Source organism: Saccostrea echinata, unplaced genomic scaffold (genome assembly GCF_033153115.1).
Source record: "Saccostrea echinata isolate AGI-Se365-2 ecotype Australia unplaced genomic scaffold, CSIRO_AGI_Sech_v1 ptg000015l, whole genome shotgun sequence".
In the NCBI taxonomy this organism is placed as follows: domain Eukaryota; kingdom Metazoa; phylum Mollusca; class Bivalvia; order Ostreida; family Ostreidae; genus Saccostrea; species Saccostrea echinata.
This window is the reverse complement of record NW_026889764.1, coordinates 8,446,694-8,472,747: the sequence shown is the minus strand read 5'-3', so window position 1 is coordinate 8,472,747 and position 26,054 is coordinate 8,446,694. Positions and strand designations below refer to the sequence as shown.

The 26,054-nt window shown below is 34.0% G+C and overlaps 2 protein-coding genes across 2 annotated transcripts in view; one reads left to right on the top strand and one right to left on the bottom strand.

Annotated features, from left to right (window-relative positions):
• The window catches only part of LOC133187481 (cysteine-rich DPF motif domain-containing protein 1-like), a 37,914-nt gene extending 31,036 nt beyond the window's left edge, over positions 1-6,878 (bottom strand). The window contains exon 1 of the mRNA XM_061322874.1: positions 6,751-6,878. Within this exon, the coding sequence (XP_061178858.1) occupies positions 6,751-6,878 (128 nt within the window). The remainder of the gene's footprint in view (positions 1-6,750) is intronic.
• A 4,693-nt stretch (positions 6,879-11,571) lies between these two features.
• On the top strand, positions 11,572-25,280 carry LOC133187480 (phospholipid-transporting ATPase ABCA3-like). The gene is made up of 20 exons (XM_061322873.1): positions 11,572-11,896; positions 12,097-12,123; positions 12,314-12,544; positions 12,815-13,065; positions 13,249-13,486; positions 13,989-14,162; positions 14,258-14,439; positions 15,404-15,532; positions 15,660-15,789; positions 15,950-16,104; positions 16,485-16,640; positions 16,862-17,072; positions 17,384-17,633; positions 20,637-20,824; positions 20,959-21,963; positions 22,119-22,349; positions 22,545-23,050; positions 23,356-23,543; positions 23,805-23,975; positions 24,251-25,280. The coding sequence occupies exons 1-20, from the start codon at positions 11,593-11,595 to the stop codon at positions 24,681-24,683; spliced, it is 5,160 nt and encodes a 1,719-aa protein (XP_061178857.1). The 5' UTR covers positions 11,572-11,592; the 3' UTR covers positions 24,684-25,280.
• Positions 25,281-26,054: the final 774 nt, after the last annotated feature.

The window sequence follows — 26,054 nt, the reverse complement described above, 5'->3', positions numbered from 1 at the left end:
ACTGCTTTCAGATCACAATTTAGAAACATAAGACATTTTTTTTTAATTTATACATTTTCAATATATGACAAAGTTACATTTGTAGCCCCACCCTGGGACCTGAACCCTGAACCTAGGGGCCATAGATTTCACAATTTTGGTAGAGAACTCGTTGCTCAATATAATAGTAAAACATTTAACCTCCTTGAAATTTGGGAGTTAAGAAAAAAATCTAAGATATTATGCATTTTCAACATTCACACACCTGACCTTGACCCCACCCTAGAGCCTGAACTCTGAGCCCAGGGGCCATGAATTTCACAATTTTGGTAGAGGGCTCAATGCTTATTATAATCATGCTAACAGTTTGACTGCTTGTTGTCCAGGAGTAAAGAAGAAGATTTTTAAAGATTGCATTAATTTTAGTGGTTTTTGCCCCACCCCTCAGGCCCCAGGGGGGCAGGAACCATGAAATTCACAAATGTTGTCCCCCTTCACCCATTAATGCTATATGCCAAAATTGGTTGAAATTGATTGAGCGGTTTCAGAGAAGAAGCTGAAAATGTTCAAATGTTAACGCACACCGACGGACAAAAATGGATAGCAATAGGTCACCTGAGTAAACTCAGGTGACCTAAAAATAAAGCTTTTTTTTCCAAAAGCAAGGAAAATAGTAAGATTTATCTATCTGTCCCCCATTTATCGCTATTACCATACAGACTTTTAACAAAATATCTCAAACTGGCCTCACTTGGCCTTTGAAGAACATTAAAAAAGATAAGTTATTTTTGTTTCACTTTTATTCATCTATTACTTCCAGGTCTACCTGATCATTAAAACTAGGAAAGTACTTTTTGTATTATACAATCAATGTTCTTGCATAATTCTCTTATTCTATTAACCTTTCAAATACATTATCTACACTGATTAATTATCAAAGGTGAATGGCAAAGGGGAATAACTTCACTCAGTAGAATACAAATTAATAGAGCCCTGGCCAGGACCAGAACACTTGACCAAATGGTCCAGATGTTTAAAATTCTGGTAAAAATACCCTTGCTTATTAAAACTTTTACTCTGTTTGCCTCCAATATGCCCAGGAGCAGAGAAGATTTTCAAAGAAATAATGCACTTTTACTATTTAACACAGCCCTACCCTACCACCATAACTATACACTTGTTTCTTTGCTTTATAACCAGGAGTAGAAAAAATATTTTGAAAGAAATTATGAATTTTCACTATATAATCAGTAGAGCCACCCCCCCCCCCCTTTCACAAGAACCCCTGACCCTGGGGCCATGAATTTCACAATTTTGGAAGAGGCATTTTTGCTTATCATAACCATGCAATTCCTTTGTTTAAATAATACCCAGGAGCAGAGAAGATTTTCAAAGAATTGATGCATTTTCACTATATAATCAATAGAGCCCCACCCTAACAGCAGAACCCCTGATTCAGGGGCCATGAAATTCACAATTTCTGAAGAGGCACTCTTGCTCATCATAACTATGTTTTTAGTTAATTTCTTTAATACCCATAAGCAGAGAAGAAGATATTCAAAGAAATAATGCATTTTCACTATATAATCAATAACCCCCCCCCCCCTTCACCAAAACCCCTGACCCAGGGGCAATGAAATTCAAAATTTCTGAAGAGGCACTCTTGCTCATCATAACTATGTACTTAGTTAGTTTATTTCATACCCATAAGCAGAGAAGAAGATTTTCAAAGAAATAATGCATTTTCACTATATAATCAATAGAGCCCCCCCCCCCCTTTCACCAAAACCCCTGACCAAGGGGCCATGAAATTCACAATTTTGGAAGGGGCATTCTTGCTTATCATAACTGTGTACTTAGTTAGTTTATTTTATACCCAGGAGCAGAGAAGAAGATTTTTGAAGAAATAATGCACTTTTACTATATGATCTATATAGCCCCACCCTAGCCCCAGAACCCCTTACCCTGGGGCCATGAATTTCACAATTTTGGTAGAGGGCTCAATGCTTATTACAATCATGCTAACAGTTTGACTGCTTGATGTCCAGGAGTAAAGAAGAAGATTTTTAAAGATTGCATTAATTTTAGTGGTTTTTGCCCCACCCCTCAGGCCCCAGGGGGGCAGGGACCATGAAATTCACAAATTTTGTCCCCCTTCACCCATAGATGTTATATGCCAAATTTGGTTGAAATTGGTTGAGAGGTTTCAGAGAAGAAGCTGAAAATGTTCAAATGTTAACGCACGACGCACGCCGACGGACGAGAACGGATAGCAATAGGTCACCTGAGTGACTCAGGTGACCTAATAATCTGAAATATTGAGATTTTCAAAATATAAATACATGAATATAAATATTGGCAATTTTTACAGCGAAAACAGATAAAACTTAGAAACGTAGCATTGTTTTTGAAAGGGGCACCCAGAGAAAAAAAAGTCTTACCTAAAACTTGACAAGCAAACAAAAAAAAAACAAAACAAAAACAAAAACAAAACAAAACAAACACAAAAAAAGAGACAAACAACAAACATACAAAAAACAAACAAACAAGGAAAAAAAAGAGGAAAATTCTTCAAACTCGAAAATCCTATTTGGGGGGAAGGGGGTCCAACTTCTTTCAGTACCAAATTTTACTCATACATCACTACGTACATGACCCTTATTTGACTATACTGCGACAAAAAGTTGGGGGGGGGGGGCAACCAGACTTTCAATGAACAATTTCTGTAGTAAAAAGTTATGACTAGAAAAATGTTTGGTGGCCAGCCCCCCCCCCCCCCCCCCCCCGCTACCGGTGTCATATAGTGAGACTTCCTCCATAGTGAGTCTTCCCCCGGAAGCCTGGCTATATAGTGAGACTTCCCCTCCGGGAGGGGGGGGGGGGCAATGACTATGTAGTGAGCCTTCCGCCCTAAACGACCACAGTTAGACTTCCCCTTCCGTGTTTGGTTTGGATTTTATTTACATCGACAATGTATATATTGCATATTTAGGTAATGATCTTATATATATATATATATATATATATATATATATATATATATATATATATATATATATATATATATATATATAGTTTCAAATGAATCAATATTAAAGTGCGCATTAAAAATTTATCGTGCACAGCAGATTATTGTATTGTTCCGAGACGATTCTTATCAAAAGAAAATTTAGACACAATTAATTTAACAGTAAAGAGGTCATTGCCCGTAGAAACGTGCAGTTTACCTATGTTTACCTGCATGGTTAAATTAATGTTTTAATTATAAAAATCACTATTAAAATGTTTTAATCATTTATTCATATATTTATTTATTTATTCATTCATATAGGACGGAGAACTTTCATCCAAACACTGAAAACGTTATTATATAAACATTGTTTTACAATAAAAAAAAATATTCTAAATTAAAGGGGAAAGTTTCGCTATGAAGGGTGAAGACTGACTATATAGTGAGACTTCCCCTGGAGAAGTCTCACTATATAGCTAGTCCTCCGGGGGAAGTCTTACCATCTAGCCAGCCGTCAGGGGGAACGACACCGGGTACATGCCTGAACCTATAACATACACCATTTGAAAATTTGGGTTCGATTGATAAAGTATTAAGGCAGAAAATTGAAAAATCTCGAATAACTCCGGCCCGGGTTTGCGTACCTAATTTTACCAACACTCGCCGCGAACACCCTGCCACCTAGCGTTATAATGCAGCATTAAATTCACACTACTTGTATTCGTCTTCGTTGAATGTGCTTCATGGTTTGCATGACTGAATTTACATTTGTAATAGAGATAATCATAATTATTTATTAAAGAAACTGTATCAATTTGAAGAACGTATTTACAAGAATAAAGCAACATAGATGTAAGGACAAAATGAAGAATGAAAAAAGTTCAAAGTGAAATGTAACAAAGACGAATATGAAAACAATAAAGTGACATATAGTTACAATAATAACAAAGAATAAAGAAGTAGGCAGAATAAGAATAAAAGCAAGATAAATAGACTTTTGGCGGTAATTCCCTTCCATAAACATATACCACAAATGCCTCCTCCATCAATCTACATATAAAATGTATACCACAAATGCTTTCTCCATCAATCTACATATAAAATGTATACCACAAATGCTTTCTCCATCAATCTATATATACCATAAATCTACATATATTAACATATACCACAAATGCCTCCTCCATCAATCTACATATAAACATATACCACAAATGCTTTCTCCATCAATCTACATATAAAATGTATACCACAAATGCTTTCTCCATCAATCTACATATAAAATGTATACCAAAAATGCTTCCTCCATCAATCTACATATAAAATGTATACCACAAATGCTTTCTCCATCAACCTACATATAATATGTATACCACAAATGCTTTCTCCATCAATCTACATATAAAATGTATACTACAAATGCTCCCTCCATCAATCTAAATATAAGATGTATACACTGTACCACAAATGCTTCTTCTATCAGTCTAAATATAAATTATGTAGATTTATCTACATTAATAAATCATGTAGGTAAATTCTTTTTAATATTCACATTTCAATATAATCTATTGATTTTATTTATGATTTGCTGTTATTAATAATCACACTAGTACAACAAGGTTCATTCAAATGCCCTGAATAGGCAAAGACTTGCAGATCAATTTCATGTCACAATAATCCATTTTATGATGCCAATATTAAAAAAAATAATGCATATTTTAAAACATTTATGCACTTAGCTATCTACATACAAAATTTTATAACTGTTCAGGAAATTATGCAAATCTTCATTACTACTATATGTTCAAATTTTCTTAATGTTATTTTCCTTGGTTTGTTGCCATACAATATACAGCATATACAGCAATCCATCTGCATTCTTATCAAGAAAAAAAAAGATTTTAGGAGAATACGCTCACAAAATCATGAAAAGGCTAGACATAACTGGATGCTTTAAAACAAATGTGACTACAGTAAAACTTGGTTATAGCAAAGTTCTTGGGACCTGCGAATATACTTCGCTATATCTGTAACTTGTTATATCTGTACAATGAATTCCTTAAAGTACACATAGCGAATTCGCAATATAGTTTTTTTTCATTGAAGTATGACTACCAAATCTGTTTAGGGGAGTATAAATTAGAAAATTTACCTTAAAGTTCAAAAGTTTTCAGATGAATTGAATTTCAAATATAAATACTTAAAAAATTAATGTCAGTTCAATATTTTTAAAATTTAGATCTTTAAAAATTTGCTATAAAAGGTGTGAATTTCTTTATTTTTAACTTCTAGGGGACACAAAAAGTTAGCTATATATCCGAGTTCATTATATCCGTAAAATTTTACAAGGAATTGTTAAGGATTTTGCTGGAGATTGCAAAAAACTTTGCTCTATCTGTAAATTCACTATATCCATGTTCATACTAAACAAGTTATACTGTACTTTAGTCTTAGATGTGTGTAGGGTTTTTTTTTTTGGATTGATTGATGAGAACTAGCTGTCTAGTCCTCAGTTTTTATCATTACTGGCAGCAAAATGCAAAAGTATAACACCTTCACCCATTGTAGGAAGGTGGTTTGTTAATAATTGTATAACATAACTATTTTGAATGAGACACAGAAGAATTTTATCTCAATATTGTATTCACTCTAATAAGTGTCCAAGGCACTTGCTAAATTGAGAATACTGAACAATTATTAGATCCACATCTTTAAATTATGGTGTAACTAAAAAAGGACAAAAAAAAATTTTTTTTTTAAACTTTAAAAATATCAAATTTGAAAATTATTTTTCTTCATTAAATATTTCAAAATACTCTATAATTATTGGTAGGATAAATATAACAGTAAATGAAATTTGATATTAAATAATAATGCAAACAATTATTAGTTAAGATGTTCAAAATAGCATCTGGAGATTTGGTAAGTCATATAAAAAAGACTGTATATAATACACTGAATGTTAATTATTAAATACTGAAAGGTTACAGGTACATGTAAAAGAATACATTTTTTTTCCATCATAAAATTTCATATTGCTGTCTTTATACTGATATATCTTTGAAAACTTATTAATATAACTTTGAAAACCAAGGGTCATTATGACCCTTTGAAATGAATTTTTGGGGGTCAAACAGAATTTTTGAGGGTCAAAATGCAATCTGGTTTTGCTTTTAGTATAGCTATACTAACAATGTTTCCTATTGGCTAAGTTCATAATTTAATGTGTAGAGAAGTGAAAGTAGAAATATATGCGTTTTATAATATTTTATTTACAAATTGATTCCACCATATTGTGTTTGTGAGAGAACACATGTCACTCCAAAGGCAACCTCTGAAAATTGTTTGTATTTTTTGCAAAACTATTAGTCAATGACTTGAGCCTCCCCAACCTTTTCACAATAAAACCGTTCTACTTTTGCTTTATTAGTATGAGAATTGTAATTTTTCACAATAATTACATAAGAACTGCCTTAACATACCTGTGTAAATAAAGACTGATTTTCCTTTCCGTTTTCTGAATGTACTAGCTGTGATGAAACAATTTATAGATCATTGTTATTATAATGTGAGGCAATTATTTTTCATGTTATTTGCGATCTACAAAGTCTTGAAGTTTTTCAAAAAATATATATATATATTTCAGAGAAGTCGAATGTGTCTCAAAAGATCTGCCGATGTACATATAATATAGTCCTAGAGTTACATGTACATTACATAATATGCTAAACGCTTCCCTGACAACACATACATGTACTTACACAAAAGACTTGGAAAAAGGCGGTTTTCTTCCAAAGTAGTCGTAATGAGCTGAGAATTTGCAATTCTGACAGACAAAAACTTCTTTTGCCTTTTCTTCTCCATGACCATGTTTTTCACTTGTTGCCATCGGAACAGCAAGAGTCTCGATAAAATATTAATTTGACGCGGATAGCTTTGTTTTTCCCGAACTGTGGAAATACATTTCTTACGCGAAAAACCAGCTGGTGGTAATCATCAGATTGCTGTGTTGTTTAGCTCACAATGTCTCAGGTGTGTTTTCTCATCGAATTTGATCCGTCGTACATCGCTTTTTCTCCTTTATGACTTCTAAAACCTTAGAGTCCACTTAATTTAAGTCTTTTAAAAATTACCGTCTATTTGGTCGACAGAGGTTTAGTCAACAATTTCAACCAAACTTACCACTTAGCACAGGCACAACATGGGTGGATACAGGATTTGTGATTAGGGGGGGGGGGGGGCATGGATAACTTTGTTCAGGCAGGGGGTCTGGGGCCGCCTTAGGGCCCCCAGGGGGTCCAGGGCGAAGCCCTGGTGGGAGCTCAGGGGGCGAAGCTCCTGGGTTTTCGTGAATTTTAAGAGTAAAACCAGGCACAAAAATAGTGGTATTGATTAGTTATGTACACTATGATATTTCACTTTTTAAAAGAAAAATACACACACAAACCAAAAAAAAACAAGATAAGTGTGTTGGGTAACTTCGACCGCACATGGGGTATTTTCGATCGATGTGCAAATATAAACGAAATTATTCGCGTCATCTCTAATTAAAAAAAATATATATATATATTATTTTAAATTATTCTGTTGTTAAACATAAAAGATTGTGAAAAAATGCTGACAAAAAAAGTAATTTTCAAAATGTACCTAATTTGAAGACATTAAGTGCACCAGGTGCCTAGAGACTGATTTACCGATTTGTCAATGTATGCTACAAATGTATATATATATGCGCAGGCATCTAAACGCATGTAAACAGAGCAGATGATTTTTTTACTGTTATAGAACTAGTTTCTACGGAGTATTCTTATACATAATACTTATCCTAATAATTTTTTTATACGGACAGTGGTCATGATTCTTTTCTGGTAACAAATAGCATTGCGTCATTTTCATTGGTCGAACTGAGTTACCCGCTGACGCCGTATTCATGCATGGGTAACTTCGGCCGATTTCTGTTCAGCTGATTTGCATTTTATTTGTAAAAACTAAATACTATACATTAAAAAGGTATGAATTTAAGTTGCAAAATTAAACATAGTTGATAAATTTCACGCCAGGAATTCCACTGTGTCTGTCTATATATACAAGATATTTTCAGAGGTGATAAACTGATAATTCCCCGCAATGGTTTAAAAATACTCGTCCGTAATTTTTCGGGCGATAAAGTTTCTTCTTGGATGTAATTTTCCAGTGAAGAAATAATTTTCGCCTATTATTATCGACATTGATTTGTATATGAAAAATGCATTTTCTTTCTGCATAAAATAGATGTGTGTGCACTATAATGGGTTATAAACAAATTATTTTAAGGTATTTATGAACGGTCGAAATTAACCAGGTGGTCGAAGTTACACCATCCTAACCTATCCTGACGTTAAATTCCATTTATATGCATGGAAAGATTATGAGATTTGTGTAATGAAAAAAGTCTAGTGTCTATGTAAGTAAATTACTGCATAGTTACACCATTTGATAAATAAATACATCAATCAGTGGACGGGTTAGTAACGTAGACCGTCTGATTTTAAAATTCATTTATTTACCTTCGACCAGCCTTTAAATATTGCAGTATTTTTCCTTGCATCATGAAATTGATAAGTGCAGTCTACCCTTCAAACGAAATCGGGAGACGTTTTCCGGTTTGAATAATTATGAGATAACATTCATAGCCTAGGGAATGCAAGGTTTTCAGACTTGATTTTTAAGAAAACCGATACTAGGTCATCAAATAAAATTACCATTTTTTAATTGACCATTAATTATAAAACCAAAGTATGGCATTATTAATATTAGTCATGTCATACTTTGAAAATTTTAGGGGGGGGGGGGGCGTGCGCCCCCCACGCCCCCCTTAAATCCGCCAGTGCACAACATCCTTGGGTGAAATTAATTTCAATTTTTCATGTTTAGCATCCCAATAAAATCTGCATATTTTCTCCGGTCTAGATTTAGCTGTTCAGGCAGAACTCAACCAAAGCCCAAATTAACGCTAATCTTTGATATTCCCATTGGTAAAGGCAATTATTAATGTCAGAAGCTTCTGAGGAACTGAATTAATTCTTCAGAGAACAATTGGAGGCCTTTTCAATCTCTCTCTCTTTTGGAGGGGGGGGGTTCTTATTTTATGTGCTCAGAATTAAAAAAAAAGAAGAAGAAGAAAAAGAAAAAGGGAAAAAAGGTAGCTATTAGAGGCCTAATTTCCACCTTCTAGTCTCTTTCCATATCATTTGAGTTAAAGAAAGGAAGGAAAATGCAAGATAATAAATAAATTTTTTTCTAGCAGGAATAAACATCGGGTACGGTGGACATGTGGTTTGCTCGTTATAGTATCAGACCTTAAATATGGTTGACAAGTGGAAATTACTACTTTCTGACATATAAATTTGCACGCTTTCTCATAGGGAATATGTATACCCTTACATTAGATTACTAAAATTAAAACCGAAATCCGCTGGCATATTAAGCAGTTTTTAAACTGATATTTTATTGAAAACTTCTTAACAGATCAATCTATTATATTTTCGGTTTCAATTGAATCCATCTTATTCAGATAGATATTAAAGAACAAACGAGCACATGGAAAGACAAAATAACCTTATGTCAACATACTTATTATCTTAATATTCAATTTGTTCAAAATATGACTTCAAGGGTTATGAAAGGGTGCATAGGGTGTCAAAGTTTTACAGAGAAATATATTTAAAAATCTCTCGGAAGACTGGCAAGTTCACAATGATTTATAAATTTATGCAATGTACATTAATTTATTAAAATTTGTTCAAATCACTAATCATAGGATCAGGCTGAGCAAAAGCTTTGCAATGGATTGCTGCTCAGAACAAAAGCGACGATTTTGTTATCATTCCAGTATTTTTAAGTCACTGTACTTTTTTTTTTTTTTTTTTTTTTTTTTTTTAATTTTTTTTTTAGAAAATACACACATCCGAAGAAGTTAGGACTTGATTCATCTTGGAAGTGAATTACTGACTAGTGCAGATCTAAATGTTTAAAAAAAAAAACAAAACAAAAAAAAACACCCTGATCGAGGTGCGCAAAAACAGTGTACATGCAGTGTATCGGCGTAAAATATTCTGATTCGCGAAAATTCCCCTACTCGTTTATCAAGTGACCCCATTGTGATTCAATTGATATTGGTTTACAGAAATATTTTTATGACAAAAAAGCTTTTCATTCCGTTAAATAACGTTAACTTTGTGAATAGGGGAAAACGGAATTATTCCATAGGTTCCTACAAGCACATAAAGGTGTGGTCTGCGCAATCGATAAATTCCAGGGATTTATAAAATTGTCACAAGACTTGTCCATCCTTTGATGCACAGTAAATGCATGCACGTGAAACTGCAGTTACGAAACCAACAATATATAAGGGACCTACTATTCAATAATCGACGTCTCTCTGCTGTTGATCTCGGTATTTGTTGACTTTTGGGTACACGTGTTTAGAGATAATGACTACGAAAGGTTAAGGTTGACTATCGATAGTGTGTGTGAAAGGTTGAAGATATATTACATGCTATAAAAATGACTCAAATCGCGTTGTTGCACACGTGAGGAAGGGGAGTTTGAATTTTGTCTTAACTGTATCCCTGGTATAGAGTATTCACTACGCAAATCTTAATAGAGGTAAGAATAATCATACCAATTAACATAATTGAGCGTTTTAGATTATATTCTCTGAATGAATGTACACATTACATACAGTACAGTACAAGAGTACTTTCTGTTTATATTTTGATACTATGCCGGTACCGATTGTAATAATTTCAATTGGTACTGACGTTTTAAGTGCTTATTTGTTTTGGTTAAGGTAAACAATATATAAGGAATTATTCGGATTTGGGTACACAAAACTTTCTGTATTTTGGGGGGGTTGTTTTAGCTATCACCTTGTGTTTGAGAACGTCACAGGATTCCTTATATAAGATTACGTCATCAAAATCCGTACCAAGAATAGTGACGTCATAAAGTGGCGTGAAGACCCCAGTGAAGAAAACGGTTGCTATAGGCATTCAGGTAGGTATGCTTCTCTTTCCACATTGTAAATACGCCACAATCAGGGCGCAACAAGCTTAAATATAAAGGTAATTCTTTTTTTTTTTAATATCATCGTAGATTCATTTCTCACGGCTATAGAAATCAATCACCCAATGCTTATTGTATCCATGGTTTTTATGGTGGAAAATAAAAGATTTATAATTTTTCCTTTTCGTTCGTTATTCGCACTTCCTGTTTGTGGCCCTAATTTCAATATAATGTAAATAATTGTTTAGCTACTCAATACAGCACGTTAAGAAATACAATACTACTTCAACCCTTGTTTCTTGTACACACCTTTGACTAAAAATCGTGTGCCGTTCACTAAGAAAGTACTATAGTATGCATTAATCAATATTTTCTAGGTAAAAAACTAATTTTCTTTATATTATGAAATGCCAGAGACATCTATTATCAGGGACTTTCTCATTCTCACCTCTCAGATTTGTGTCATTAGTTATAGACATCTTACTTTTTCCACAGTTTAAGGAGACATAAAGATCTGTATTTCTGAAGAGGACAAAGACAATTCTTGAGTGAACATTATGACTAACCTTGGAAAGCAGTTTGTTTTATTATTATGGAAGAATTGGCTTCTACAGAAAAGGAAAGTGTGTGTAACTGTGTTTGAAATCGTCCTACCAATAGTGTTTGCAGTGATTCTGGTCTGTATAAGACTTATTGCGAAGAATGAAACTATATCAGATCCAACAATATGGCCGCCATTCCAACCTCAAGATGTGTTTCTAAAGGGAATGAAAAACGAAATTCTGTACTCACCCAATACTACAGCAGTTAGAAGCTTAATGACAAATTTCCGCAATTATTTACCAAATACTACTAGTTTAGGTAATTGATAAATATTCTCTAATATCTAAATTAATCAAATGTTCTCTTTTTTGAGAATAAAAACTGTTATATGCATATATTTAAGGCAAAAAAAAAAATTAATGCAGCAAATGAAAATATATTTAGAAGTAGTCTTATTTACATTGATTGAAATATAATTATGAAGTGAGTCAGTGTGTGAAATTTCTTCTTTTCCATAGATAACAGAACGCAACACCATTGGCATGGTAAGTAGAATATTCTCTTCTCCAAAAGAAATACATTTATACGCGATACTTTAACTAAAAGAAGCAACCACCTTGGATTTTTTTCTTACAATTTTTTCATCCTTTAAATTTGATACTTTCGCCTGATACCTCTGTTGTATCTTCGCCACCAATAACTTCTACGTCTTCAAATTGACTACTTTTTCTTCAGTATACGGATTTGACAGCGAAGAGTCATTACTGGAATACCACGAAAAAAATCATATAAAAGTTCGCGCTGGAATTTCTTTCATGAAGGCAGCTTCCGGTTTACCAAGCAATGTGGATTACACTTTGCGCGTGGCCCGGAAGGACGTATCTGACAGATGGCTCACCAAGAATGTGTATCCCTTCTTTCAGCTCACTGGTCCAAGAAATAACATATCAACGGGAGGCAATCCAGGTTATTCTTTTTTCTGAATTATGAATAAAAAACATTATTCAGAAACAAAAGAACACTTAGCAACATAAGATCTTTGTATTAAAGATATGTGCTACTACCTTTTATGTCAGTTTTAAGTTCTCAATCACGAAGAACACACAAAGAATCACAAAGAAGTTCGACGGACTGACATTCATAAGAACTTATAAACATATTAATACATGTGTATTTATTAAAAATATTTCTTGGAAACAAAAGTATTCCACGAATGATTATATTTAAATTTTACAGATTACCAAGGGACCGGTTTCTTAGCTTTCCAGTATGCTGTAGATATGGCCATTGTCGAGCATTTTAATGCAACGTCTAATCTAAATAATTATGACTTCTTCATGAAGAAGATGCCTTATCCACCCTACACTAAAGACAACCTGACTACTGTTATACAGATGTACCTTCCTTTCTTCCTTATTCTTGGATTCATCCTCTCTTCACTACAAACAACCAAAGCTATTGTGTATGAAAAGGAAAAGAAATTGAAAGTAGGCTTAAGAGTTTATTATAATTCATTTCTTGCACGATCAGAGTTAGTCCTTACTTTTGTATTTCAAAAATCGATAGCATTTGTCAGTTCTTATTTCAAAGTGCTTCCCTGATGATAAAATCGACAATATGAAAGAACTAACGCTGACCTTCATAACCGTTCAAACCTTTTCATTGTACAGGAGTCTATGAAGTTGATGGGTCTGAACTCCTCCATTTACTGGGCGTCCTGGCTGTTTAAAAGTTCAATTTACCTCATCATTGCCTCAGCCTTCTACAGCATCTTGTTCTCTATAGAGGTTTCAGACAAAGGCAAGGTGCTCGCCAAGACCGATCCCTCCCTGTTCTTTGTATTCCTCCTTTGTTATTCCGTGTCTATCATCTGTTTCTGTTTTATGGTCAGCACATTTTTCAACAAAGGTATCGTATATTTTACTTATTAGACATTTTCATCGCTAGTTTGGACTTTTGGGTGTTTCTGATAAAACATTAATGACGTAAGAATATTTGTCGTATAGAAAACGCTGAGGGCATATGCACATGCAAGTCCGTTGTCAGTGCTAACATTTTGATCTATGTGAAATTTACAGTGTGCGTCACTGTTTGACCGCTCGGTGTGATGCAGGCATTGACATGTGACCTCCTACTGAAATTCCAAACCATCGATGACTTTTTTTTGACATAAAAGAAGTACCTACCATTTCTAAGATCATAAAATGGTCAATATAAATGATTTTATATACTAGTTTTGCTAATGAGATACTTAGCACAAGAAAAGATCAATACAATGACAATATAAATAACTGGTGAGTTTATCCTAGATATTTGATGATAACGATGAACCTTTTAATTTTTCCTGTGTTTTCTATACTAGAATAAGACATAATTTATAATTTTTGTTGAATTCCTGTTTTTATTCTAGCGAATTCGGCCGCCTTCGCCAGTGGAATAGGTTATTTCTGTACGTATGTTCCATACTTCTTCCTCCAAAGTCGATACGAAACAATGTCAAAATCGGAAAAACTCGGGATTTGTATTCTTAACAATATGGGAATGGCCTTTGGAATAAATACCATTGGAATATATGAAGGAACAGGTATATTTTGTTGAAAGTCAGATGAGGATAAACAACAAAACTTAAATTTAATTTTACACTTTTGAGATTTATTATCAAACGTCTTTTTTTGTTAGGATATGGTGCACAGTGGAATAATTTCGCTGAACCAGCAACTGTTGACGACAACTTTTCATTGCTTGACGCCATGTTGATGTTGTTGGGGTCGAGTGGAATTTATCTCGTCATCACGTGGTATGTAGATGGCGTATTCCCGGGAGAATATGGTGTTCCCTTGCCATGGTATTTCCCTCTTTCGGTAGGAAATATTTCTTTTTAATTTTATTTATGAATAGTACGGTTTCTTGAAATGCAAACTTGATATCAACTCGAAGAATTGTGAATCGTTTATATAAAAATATTTAATATACCATATATTAGAACCCACGGTAATTCATGCAAAAACTGCTTCAGTGTTAACTGTAAACCTTGATATTTACGCGTGATATTAATAACGCCAATTATCAGCAGATAACCATACGCATGGGTATTACTTCCGCGGTACCAATATATAAATATACATTATTATAACAGTAACTTGATCCGAAGAGTCGTATCACGTCGAGTTGACAGGCGCGGATCATCAGATCAAACGAGACGCGAAGCGTCGAGTTTAATCTGATGATCTGCGCCTGTCAACGAGACGTGATACGGCTCTTCGGATCAAGTTACTGTTATAATGATAAATTTATTATATACCCCCTTTACAACTAGCAAAATATAGTTTAAAAAAACTTTTGAGATTAATTATATAAGATTTTTCCATTAAACAAAGCATTTTGTCAAGGAACTTTTTGATGCACATGAAAAATAACGTCATGTTTCTGTGTACTACGTCATCAATTTCAAAGAGGGGTGATATGGATTCAGAAAACCACAGTGTGGTGATCCATAAAGTCGGATCACACCTTCACGTAATTGTACGAAATCTACAGTAGAATTGAGTGATACACACTTGGGTATATAATAATTCATTTTATCAGTATGTATAAAGATATTTTCACGCGGGGAAATAATTTCGCGAAAGACTTTTTGTAAAAATTACATAGCTAAATTACCCCTAAGCGTAATTTTTCAAGTTTACAGTATGTGATTCAATGTACGTAACTATAATTTACATACTCCTAAACCCCAAACAGTAGCCATTTATTTGTTAAATTAAAAAAAAGATTTATATGTATCCTTAAATTGCAAGAATGCTACCCGTGAGTTGCATTTTCCAGAAAAATTACTGGTGTGGCACAACACAAAGTTCCTCAACATCGAGTGATACAGGAAAGTTGGATCCAAAATACTTCGAAAGAGACCCTAATGGTTTATCTGTCGGAATTAGTATCAACCATCTTAGAAAGGTACACGAACTATAGGGCTTGTTTACAGGTTTTACTGTGTTTATAGTGTATGTTTCATTCTTTCCTAAGTTGTTGTTTTTTTTTTTTTGGACAAAACTGATATAAAAAATTTCACTTACGCTGGTAGGAGTTTGGTGGCGGGAAGAAGAAGAAAGTGGCGGTAGCCGACACAACACTGAATATTTTCAAAGGTCAGATCACAGCACTCTTGGGTCATAATGGCGCTGGCAAAACAACAACCATGTCCATGCTGACAGGTAAAGACAAAATAATAAATGATCAGAATTCATGTGTATTTTGACTAATTCTTCAATTGTTCAGAGTTCTTGAAACACTTGTACAATACCTTCAATCCACTCCACCCCCCCCCCCACCCCCCAATATATCAAGTATTTTAACAACTATATCTTGTGTCAGGTTTCCTCCCTCCTACATCGGGTACAGCGACAGTGAACGGTTATGATATTTGTGAGGACATTCAGAACGTGAGGAGGAGTCTAGGACTCTGTCCTCAGCATAACATTCTGTTTGATACACTGACTGTTGAGGAGCATCTGAAATTCTTCGCACAGGTACATACGTACTAAAATAAAACCTTTTCTTACCTAGTTAACATACGAATAAATTTGATCTTAGAAATAGTTTTCCATGAAGAAAAGTTAATGATAGATTAATACTGTAAACGTGATTATATTGAAGAATTCAATATTTGTCGATTTCAGAAATTTTGTCGAGCGGAAACGTTGACGGTCTACTTGTATTTAACATTGTTAAGTAACAAGAATTTTGACAAGTAGAAATTTTGACATTTATTCCGTCAATGTTTCTGTATGTTCAGTGATTCTATGTATAACGTATATATATTTTTGAAATTGACTTTAAAGTGATAGAATCCGTAAATCAGAGAATCTGTCTAAAAAATTTACCCTTATTGTGAATATTTGAATATTAGTTGAAAGGTTGTCCGAAGAAAAATGTAAACAAAGAAGTGGACGACATGATAAAGGTATTGGGATTAGAAGCCAAGAGGAAGAACTTCTCCATGACTCTATCTGGCGGACAGAAAAGAAAGTTGTCTGTTGGAATAGCATTAATCGGAGGTTCAGAGGTAAAACTCGTCTGAATATTTGTACAAACATTATTCATACCGGTATTTCGTGTAGCAAAAACAAAGTGTTCTCTCTTTTGCAAAGAATATCTATGAAAAATCTAAGAATAAATCTTATCTTTTAATGATGAATCATAAAAAATTTTTAAATGATAAATCATAAAAACTTTCAAAAAATATCATGGGTGTGAGATTATTAAAAAAAAAAAAATGATTTTAAGGTCATTATCCTGGACGAACCAACTTCCGGTATGGATCCGGCGGCTCGACGCCAAACTTGGGAAATTTTACAGAAATTCAGAGAAGATAAAACCATGATTCTTTCCACTCATTTTATGGACGAGGCCGATCTCCTTGGTGATCGTATTGCCATTATGGCGGAAGGAGTAGTCAAATGTTGTGGAACGTCTTTGTTTCTGAAAAAGTTATATGGTAAAATAATATATATATATTTACAGCCTAATTTTTTTCCGAAAAAAAATTGCCAGTAACATTTGCTCATGCATGTAGATATTTACAATAAAAAGCATATAATTATGATGAATAGACTAAGATGTGCGTGATAGCGGAAAGCAGACCAAAGTCATTCTACAATCATTTACAGAATATAGTGAAACATCACAGGGAATAGCCGAAAAAATGTTTTACAATTGATTAACATCGAAGCACGTTTTTGAATAAAATTTTCATAATGATATATAACAGATATTATATATTTTTCTATCTCCATAATGCTTATACAGGAGCTGGATACCATCTTGTCATGGTGAAGGATAAAGGATGTGACGTCACCGCTGTGACGAACGTAATCAAGCAGCACATCCCAGCGGCTGAACTTGAGAGCGAGATCAGTGCAGAGTTGTCATATCTTCTTCCATTTGACGAATCACCAAAATTTGAACAACTGTTCAATGAAATAGAGAAAAGGAAATCAGAGCTGAAATTAACAAGTTTTGGAACGTCTGCCACAACAATGGAGGAGGTCTTTCTTAAGTAAGAGTTACCTTCCATATCAGTTCATTGAATTTTCAACCTTTGAATAATGGTAAAAGAATCTTTTGTTATCTAAATAATGGAGGAGCATTGATCTCAGTGTGGATATATCAATGTAAATTTAGCATCCACGACGGGTGTGACCGGTCGGCAGGGGATGCTCACTCCTCCATGGCACCTGATCCCACCTCTATTTTTGGAGGTCCGTGTTTGCTCTGCTCCCGATTTGAATTGTTTTAATGGACTTTGAGCTTTAATACTGTTCGTTATCTCCATATATCATACCTATACAATTCTTAATTTTTATTTGATATTTTCTGAAAGCATCATTCAAACACGCTCGTACAGAACTCAGTAAATCCCAAGCTACTATGTGTTTTATTATTTTATCATCAAAAGAATGTTGGAGCGTTGATCCCAGTGTTGATTTGGCAAGGCAACCATAGCATACTCTATAACTGAAAATCTTTTACCGATATAATTCTTAATATTAGTACAGTGTATTGTTAATTTTCTTTTTAAGGTCAGACAACAAGTTGCTCGAATATTTGTTTTGTTTCTATTCGTAATATACAACAATTTAATCATAATTGTCATTATCTTGTTATTGTTAAACTCTTTTCAAAATGTATATGTAGATAAAGATACAAAAGAATGTGATATTGGAAATACTAATGATTTCCATTAGGATTATATAGTAAATAACATTGTTAATAGTTGCACAAGTGTCTGGTAAGGTATCTTGATTTTTTGTAAGGAATCTTGTTAAAGTAGTAATACTTCAATGACAAATTCTTGGACCAAATTATTTATTATTGAGTATTAATAAATATGTCGTCTTACCTTAACATTTTATGAAAGTATCATTCAAACATGCAGAACTGGATAAATACTAAGCTACCTTACGCCACTGACCACTTTGCCGCTACCGACCAAAGATGAACCATCTTTCAAATTGTTTTCTGTCTTAAATTATTTCACAATAATAACATCTACTCAACAGTTAATTCTGAGAACAAAATTGAATTTTGCAATAGTTCATATGCGGATCATTTCACATTTCTAACGTTATATGTCTTGCATCACCTGCAGTAATGTCCGAGACAAGTGTAAGTTACCGTAGATATTCCATTACTTATTTTTCTAAACCTCTAACATATCCTTTAGCAATTAGCAAATTATCCCAATCCTTGAAACACTGGATTCCTTTGGAAGCAAGTTTTTCTCTCAACACCATCTCAATGTCTTAATTTTCCTTTGTTAGTTTGTAGCAAGAATAAAGGTTGATGACACAATGTGTAGTTTTATCAGAAATGTTTATATATTATTATATTATTATATTGTACATATATTATTATATATAAGTTAGCAAGAAAAAGAACCATGACCAGGTTTTCCAACAATATGTAGAACATACCTATGGGTCGTATTTTGTTATCAGACGTAGTTGATTTTGTATTCTTAAAAGCAAAATAAAAAAAAACTTACATTAAAAGAAGAAATCTCTTGATGTGGATGTTTTTACAAGAGAAAGACTGTAATGGCAAACTAGCAACTGAATAATAAACATGATGACCTCAACTTTCTTCATTTAAGTAGCATTTAAGTGGAAATACACCATTGTCACCTGCATATATGTTTATGTCTCCCAACTGATTTGTAAGAAGAATTTCTAAACCGTGAGAAACTACCGACAAATTATAATGATGTTACATAAGGGTATCAACAATCTCGTTTAAATACAACATTTTGCAAATTCTTTGATGTATACTATTACCTTGTTAGCAATTACAGCCTGTGGTAATGTCGAAAGTTGAATGATGTTTTGATACAGTTTTGTTGGCCATTATGTTCATACTAGATTGTTTATGGATTACTCTGTCTACCCGATCAAGACAAAGGGCTCATGGCGGGTGTGACCTGCCGACGAGGGATGCTTACTCCTCTATGGCATCGTTCCGCCTCTGATGTTTCCGGGGGTCCGTGTTTGTCCCACTCTCAATTTGATTTAAATCGGACTTTTTAGTTCGATTACTATTTCTTATCTTAATATTGAATACAAATTGCCTTAGAATGACGCAACTTCTTCTGAATTTTAGGAAAAGATTCCGCTAATTCATGAAAATTTACACTATTTTAGTTTATGAGGTGGTATTAAAAAAAACTAAAACATTAGTTTTATGCTTACTTTTTTTTTTTAATACAGTGCTTCAATACAACAATTTCCTTTCATCAAAATAAAAAAAACACTGTAGTCATCGAAGTATAATCATCATAAACATGTGAAATTGAATTTAAAGAATGTATGTACATTTAAATAATGTGTGTGCATTTTGATATATTATCAACAGTGTATATATACAGTTTGTGTACGCACAGTAGACTCAGTGATATTTGCCAATCCCACTTATTGTTATGTATATAGTGTATAAGAGACTTTTTACTGTTGTTTATCTGTAAATCCTTTCAACAGGATACACCTACTTATAACACGGAAAAAATACAGATGAATGTATATAGCTTATAAATCGAGATGTAGAGAAGTAATCAAAACCTATTTATCAAATTTTAACACCATTTTATATGTATGCAAAGTGGGTAGACAATTTTAAGAAGCAAAAACAGGGTCCTGCATGTGTCTTCTGTTAAAGAACTCTGAATTTATCTCTTGTTCTTTTGTTTTTGCTAAGAAAAAAACAGACAAAGAATTTATTATTATCAAGGCTAAATTGAAGACATTGTTTGCCCCACCGACTGAACAAGTTGTTTTTCCATGCTCAAAAAGTTTAAGGGGGGGGGGGGTATATACCTTCTGAACAACTGTGATATAGAGACTAAGTCTATGTGATGTAAAGTTTTGCATGTCATTATTAATATCAATTTAAAATTTTCTGATAAAGAAAAAGTTCAGTAGAATGCAAAGCATTGAAGATTAATGGAAGATTTGTTAAAAATTGGTATCGACATTCTTTTAATCTTGTTCAATCTTTGAATATTTGATAGAGTTGGGGAAAGCAGCCAAAGATCTGAAGAAGAAATGTACACTCCTTCTAAGTCTTCAGTGGCCTATGAGAACGGCGGGTACGGCAGTACTAACGATATCCCCAATGGCGTCACTAACGGCTCGGCGGACAAAACAAAGAATGGAGTGGTTCAAAATTTAAAAGTTGCTAATGAGGAAACTTACATAGGTAAATCCTACGTTCTATTTCAGTGAGGAAATTTTTTTTTAAAAAATTTAATTTATAAAAGGGGTATAGGGGGCAATGGGTTTTTTTCATCAGTAGGTTTGATTTCTCATTAAAGGTTTGATTTCTTATTAAAGGATTCAATACTGGTCTGAAGAAAAATAGCGGAACAGTTCTAGCTCTGCAGCAGTTTTACAGCATGTTTGTCAAAAAAGTAATCCATACCTGGAGGAACAGAACAGTCACTTTGGTCCAGCTTCTTGTTCCAGTTGTTTTTACCCTCCTAGCTCTCACCGTGGAAAAGACTCTCCCAAAGCAAGAGGACGAATCATCTTTATTATTGAATTTGAAACCGTTTCCAGACAATTTGGCAATGTATACCTCGAAATCTGCTTTTCCCATGAGTAAGTCCATGGCAGCTGATTATGCAGATTCTATAATGTCTGATGGATACAAAGTTTTGAAATATGACCAGAATGACTTCGATGATTTTATCATTGAAGAATCCAAGCGAGTCCTTCAAGCAATTTTCAAAAGAAACTACATTATTGGGAGTATGTTTGACATAGAAAGTGCGTCCGCTGGCAACATAACGTCGTATTTCAATGGAGATCCACTGCATGCAAGTGCGATAAGCTTGACCTATACAATGGATTCTTTGCTCAAACATTTCACCAGTAAAAATCATTCCATTCAGACCACTAATTTTCCCTTCCCTAGACCGTTGGATGACACAAGTCGTGGCATTGGATATGCCACAAGAGGAACTGGTTTCACCATCGCCTTTTGCATGCTCTTTGGATTAGCTTTTCTTTCCACGAGTTTCATTATATTTCTGATCAAGGAAAAAATAACCGGAGCAAAACACCTTCAGAAGGTTAGCGGCGTGAGTTCTTCTGCCTATTGGATGTCCAACCTTGTGTGGGATCTACTGAACTATCAGATTCCTATTATCCTGATCATGATTTGCTTCGCTGCTTTCCAAACCCAGGCTTACACGGGAGATAACCGTCTTGGACTGATTTACGCCATGTTCTTCCTGTATGGCTGGGCTTGCATGCCATTTGTGTATATATTCTACTATCTGTTTAAAACACCAGCTTCTGGAATGGTGGCTGGAAGTTTATTAAATATTCTTACAGGTTTGTATTTTTTTAATTCTTATTAAGCATCGAAAATGTATCCAGTAATGTAAATTAGTGCCACATTAAAATCCCACTTGAAAGGCAGTTATATTCAATTTGAGCTGCAACTTCAAGTTATACTTGAATTTTTCCATGTTTCAAATCATTTGTAGGTCTTGCTACAATAATGGCTGTTTTCACTCTCAGAGTCCCTGACCTCGGCATATCAGAAGACATATCCGATACTTTTGATTGGTTGTTTACTATATTCCTCCCAAACTACTGTTTGGGTCAGACACTGATGAACATGTATGTGAATTACGAATACATAGACACGTGCACAAAGTTGAACTACGAAATTATGTGCTCTCTTCCTAATCCTCAAATTAAATCCTGCTGCAGAGGTGAGCATCATTAGGAACAATGAAGGAAACAATATTAATTCCATCAGTGAATTAGAGTCATTTCAATCACAATAAAAAGTATATTAAGTACAATTTTTTCCAAACCTTAACACACATACTAAAAGTAATTTTTTACCTAGGATTTTATAAGGAGACTTGCCTAAACTGATACTTTACATTTGTCGTTTTTCGCAGATATCTGCACGGAGAACTGTTTAATCTTTGAAAAGAATTACCTAGCTTGGGAGATTCCGGGTGTTGGAAAATATTTCGTTTTCATGGCAGCACAGGGACTTTTCTACATGATCCTTGTGTTCTTAGTGGAGTTCGGCGTTATCAGTCGCATCCGATATATGATCTGTAATCGTGACCCCATTGCTGTCTCGTCAGAGGTCGGTAAAAGTGATGCCATCCCAGACGACGATGATGTCGAAGAAGAAAAGCGCCGCATCAATAAAACTTCTATCGATAGCCTCCTCAAGACTGAATCCTTGCTTCTACGAAACCTCAGCAAGTCTTATGGTTCGTACACTGCTGTCAAAGGTGTATGTGTGGGCGTGTCGCAACAAGAGTGCTTCGGACTCTTAGGACAAAACGGGGCGGGTAAAACATCAACATTTAAAATGTTGACGGGGGATGAATTGGTGACAGGTGGTAACGCCTACTTGAATGGCTATGACGTCAAAACGGAACTTGAAATGGTTCGTACTCAAATCTTTTTATATGCACATTTCGGAGGATTTAGCTCCATGAATGTACACAACAAAGAATCTTGAAATTGTCAATTAACCCAAAGGCCAAACGTTGCAATTTGCTTTGCAGAGGATAATCTTCACGATGTCGCTCAAATAGAATTGAAATAATTTTAAAATTTAATTACATCTATATGTAACTAGGTAAAGACCAAAATAAAGATTCAAGATTGCAATTTATGAACAACAAATGTTGTACTTAATACTTAATATTCATGTTATTGAAGTGGCTCGATCATAAATTATTTTCATAGGTACAACAGAACCTTGGGTACTGTCCCCAGTTTGACGCCCTGATAGATCAAATGACGGGTAGGGAGACACTGACCATGTATGCCAGATTGAGGGGAATCAAGGAATCCCAAATTAAAGGCGTGGTCAACGAATTATTAGAGACTATGATGCTTAGAAAGTATGCTGATAGGCAGTGTGGCACGTACAGGTAAATGTTGTACATAAGTACTGATAATTAGTGTATCTCAAGCAGACAGGAAGTGGCATGGATATTACGTACTACATTTATATAAGCACTTATTTTGAACATCACAGATTTGAACAAAAATTGATTCTTTCAATTTGTTTAATTTTTACAGTTTTGGGCATTTTGAGAGAGACCAGCCATTTTTAGTACAAGTTGAATCTACTGAAATTTTAAAGATCATGTTTGCAAAATTGTTAAACAGAACGTTGGAACTTTTTGCAGTGGAGGTAACAAACGGAAGTTGAGCACAGCCATCGCTCTGATTGGAGATCCTCCATTTATTCTCCTTGACGAACCCACAACGGGGATGGATCCAGCTGCCAGAAGACAGCTCTGGAATGTTCTCTCCCAGGTCCGCGCCAGTGGGCGGACCCTAATCCTCACCTCTCATAGGTATAGTTATTAAAGTTTTTAAGTTGTCCGTGTTTGCTCTTCTCTCAATTTGTATAATTGTTCCAACGGATTTTTGAGCTTGATAACTGTTCGTCATCTTCATATATCATATCAATTTAATGTTGTATCAAACTGAATAGTTAATCATAATTTTCCTGGTGTTTACATAAGTAAATATATGTAAATCTTAAATTAAGACAGGTTAATATAACAAATAGATCAGTTCAATGTTACGATAAAAAAGTCATACTATTGAATTAATATCTGCACGACAGCATGGAAGAATGTGACGCATTATGTACAAAGATTGTGATAATGGTAAATGGAAAGTTTGTCTGCTTTGGAAGTCCACAACATTTAAAGAACAAATTCGGCCATGGATACACTCTCATTGCAAGGCTTGCCCAACAAAAAGATGGCACAACAGCTCCATCTGAGCCCCTTAAAAACTTTGTAAAAGCTACATTTCCGGACAGCACGATATTTGATGATCACCAGGGCTACGTGCATTTTCAAATTCCGGACAACAATGTAGCATTGGGCAGAGTGTTTGGAGAGATGGAGCGAGCAAAATCTCAGTTTGATATTGAGGACTACTCTGTGCATCAGACGACGTTAGAACAGGTTTTCCTCAGTTTCACAAGGCATCAGGAAGCACCTGCTGTCCAGGAGGAGAAGAAGTGCTGCTCTTGTTTATGTTGTGTTTAAAAAAAAGTTTACTTATGTTGTTTGTTTTAATACGATGTAATACTGTTGACAATCAATGTATGTCCGTATACAGCTGTATAATTAAATAATATTTTAAATAGTATTTAATCTCGTTTAACTCTTAGTATATAAAAAAGGAACATTGTTCAAAGAATTTGTAACAACATTAGTAACTTAGCAGCATATTAGCTAACCAAACTTTGAAAATTAAAATAAAAAGTGCAATGGTCATTAATTTTGCATCTTTATGAAAATATACACTAGAGTTATAAAAAATATGGACTAAGTTCATTTAAAAAAAAATTTCTGACCAGCTCTGCACCTAACAAGCGGGTTTTTAGAGGATTGATGTGGATCAGAAACTCTTGGTTGAACTTGAATTTGTACCCGCATTTATTACTTTGTAAGGGATAATTCTGATCAGAACATTGAGTTTTAAATGTAATATGTATTACAAGAACTTTTATTTTTTATTAAGCTATATATTTTATGTGATGTTGTATGTCTTATTATATTGACAAATGACATTATTTTCTCTGTTGTTTATTGTCTTTCAGTGGAAACTAAATGAACAAATAAAATTTTGATTTGACCTGACACGATGTATACGAATTGCCTTCCGTTTCTTTCCGGTATAACAACATTCCACCAGCGATTTAGCGATAAATGGTGCTTCCTACTAAACCAAAATATTAAAACTTTCAAGATCACAAATCATTACAGAAGTTGAGCTAAACATATAAACACGTAAATACCATCTCTCTGACCGTAATGAATACCAACATTGATTTGGACGGTCTGTGTGGTATATAAATGTAAAATTTGAATATCAATAATGAATTAAATCATTAAATAATTATGATTTCATTTCTTTATTGTATAAAAGTCAATAGCTTTTCCTGTACAGAACACACCATTTATAGGCAATTTTAACAAACTAACTGCACACATATCCAAAACATCTGAGTTTCAAATAAAATCAAGTTTTATGGCTAAAGCATCATGATTAAGGGTTTTTTGCACTGTGCACTGTGCTTTGTGATGCTTTTTTTCCCTATAAAGTTTAAACAGAAATCCATTTGAGTGGCTTAAAACAAGGAAATGTATAATTCAATGTTCACACAATACCATTGTTTTTAAAACTTTACTGTATTAATTCAGTAACTATTCCGATTTATAGTGAATATTATTTTAAAATGTGGTTATGGGAAGAGCTAAGCACTGACCGCACATGATGATGCTATTGCCTAACTTAATCTATAGTACGAGGGTCGTTCAATAAATAATGCAAAAGATCATCTAAAAATAGGGAAAACATGTACAGCAGATTCTTAATACTTTCAATTCCTCAAAGCATTCCCCGTTAACATT

Bases quoted from the DNA above. Each gene is read 5' to 3' on its own strand.
- LOC133187480 (XM_061322873.1), top strand. From the start codon at position 11,593: ATGACTAACCTTGGAAAGCAGTTTGTTTTATTATTATGGAAGAATTGG. The intron at 20,825-20,958 runs GTAAATCCTACG...TTCTTATTAAAG, and splicing joins TAATGAGGAAACTTACATAG to GATTCAATACTGGTCTGAAG. The intron at 23,976-24,250 runs GTATAGTTATTA...TCTGCACGACAG, and splicing joins CTAATCCTCACCTCTCATAG to CATGGAAGAATGTGACGCAT.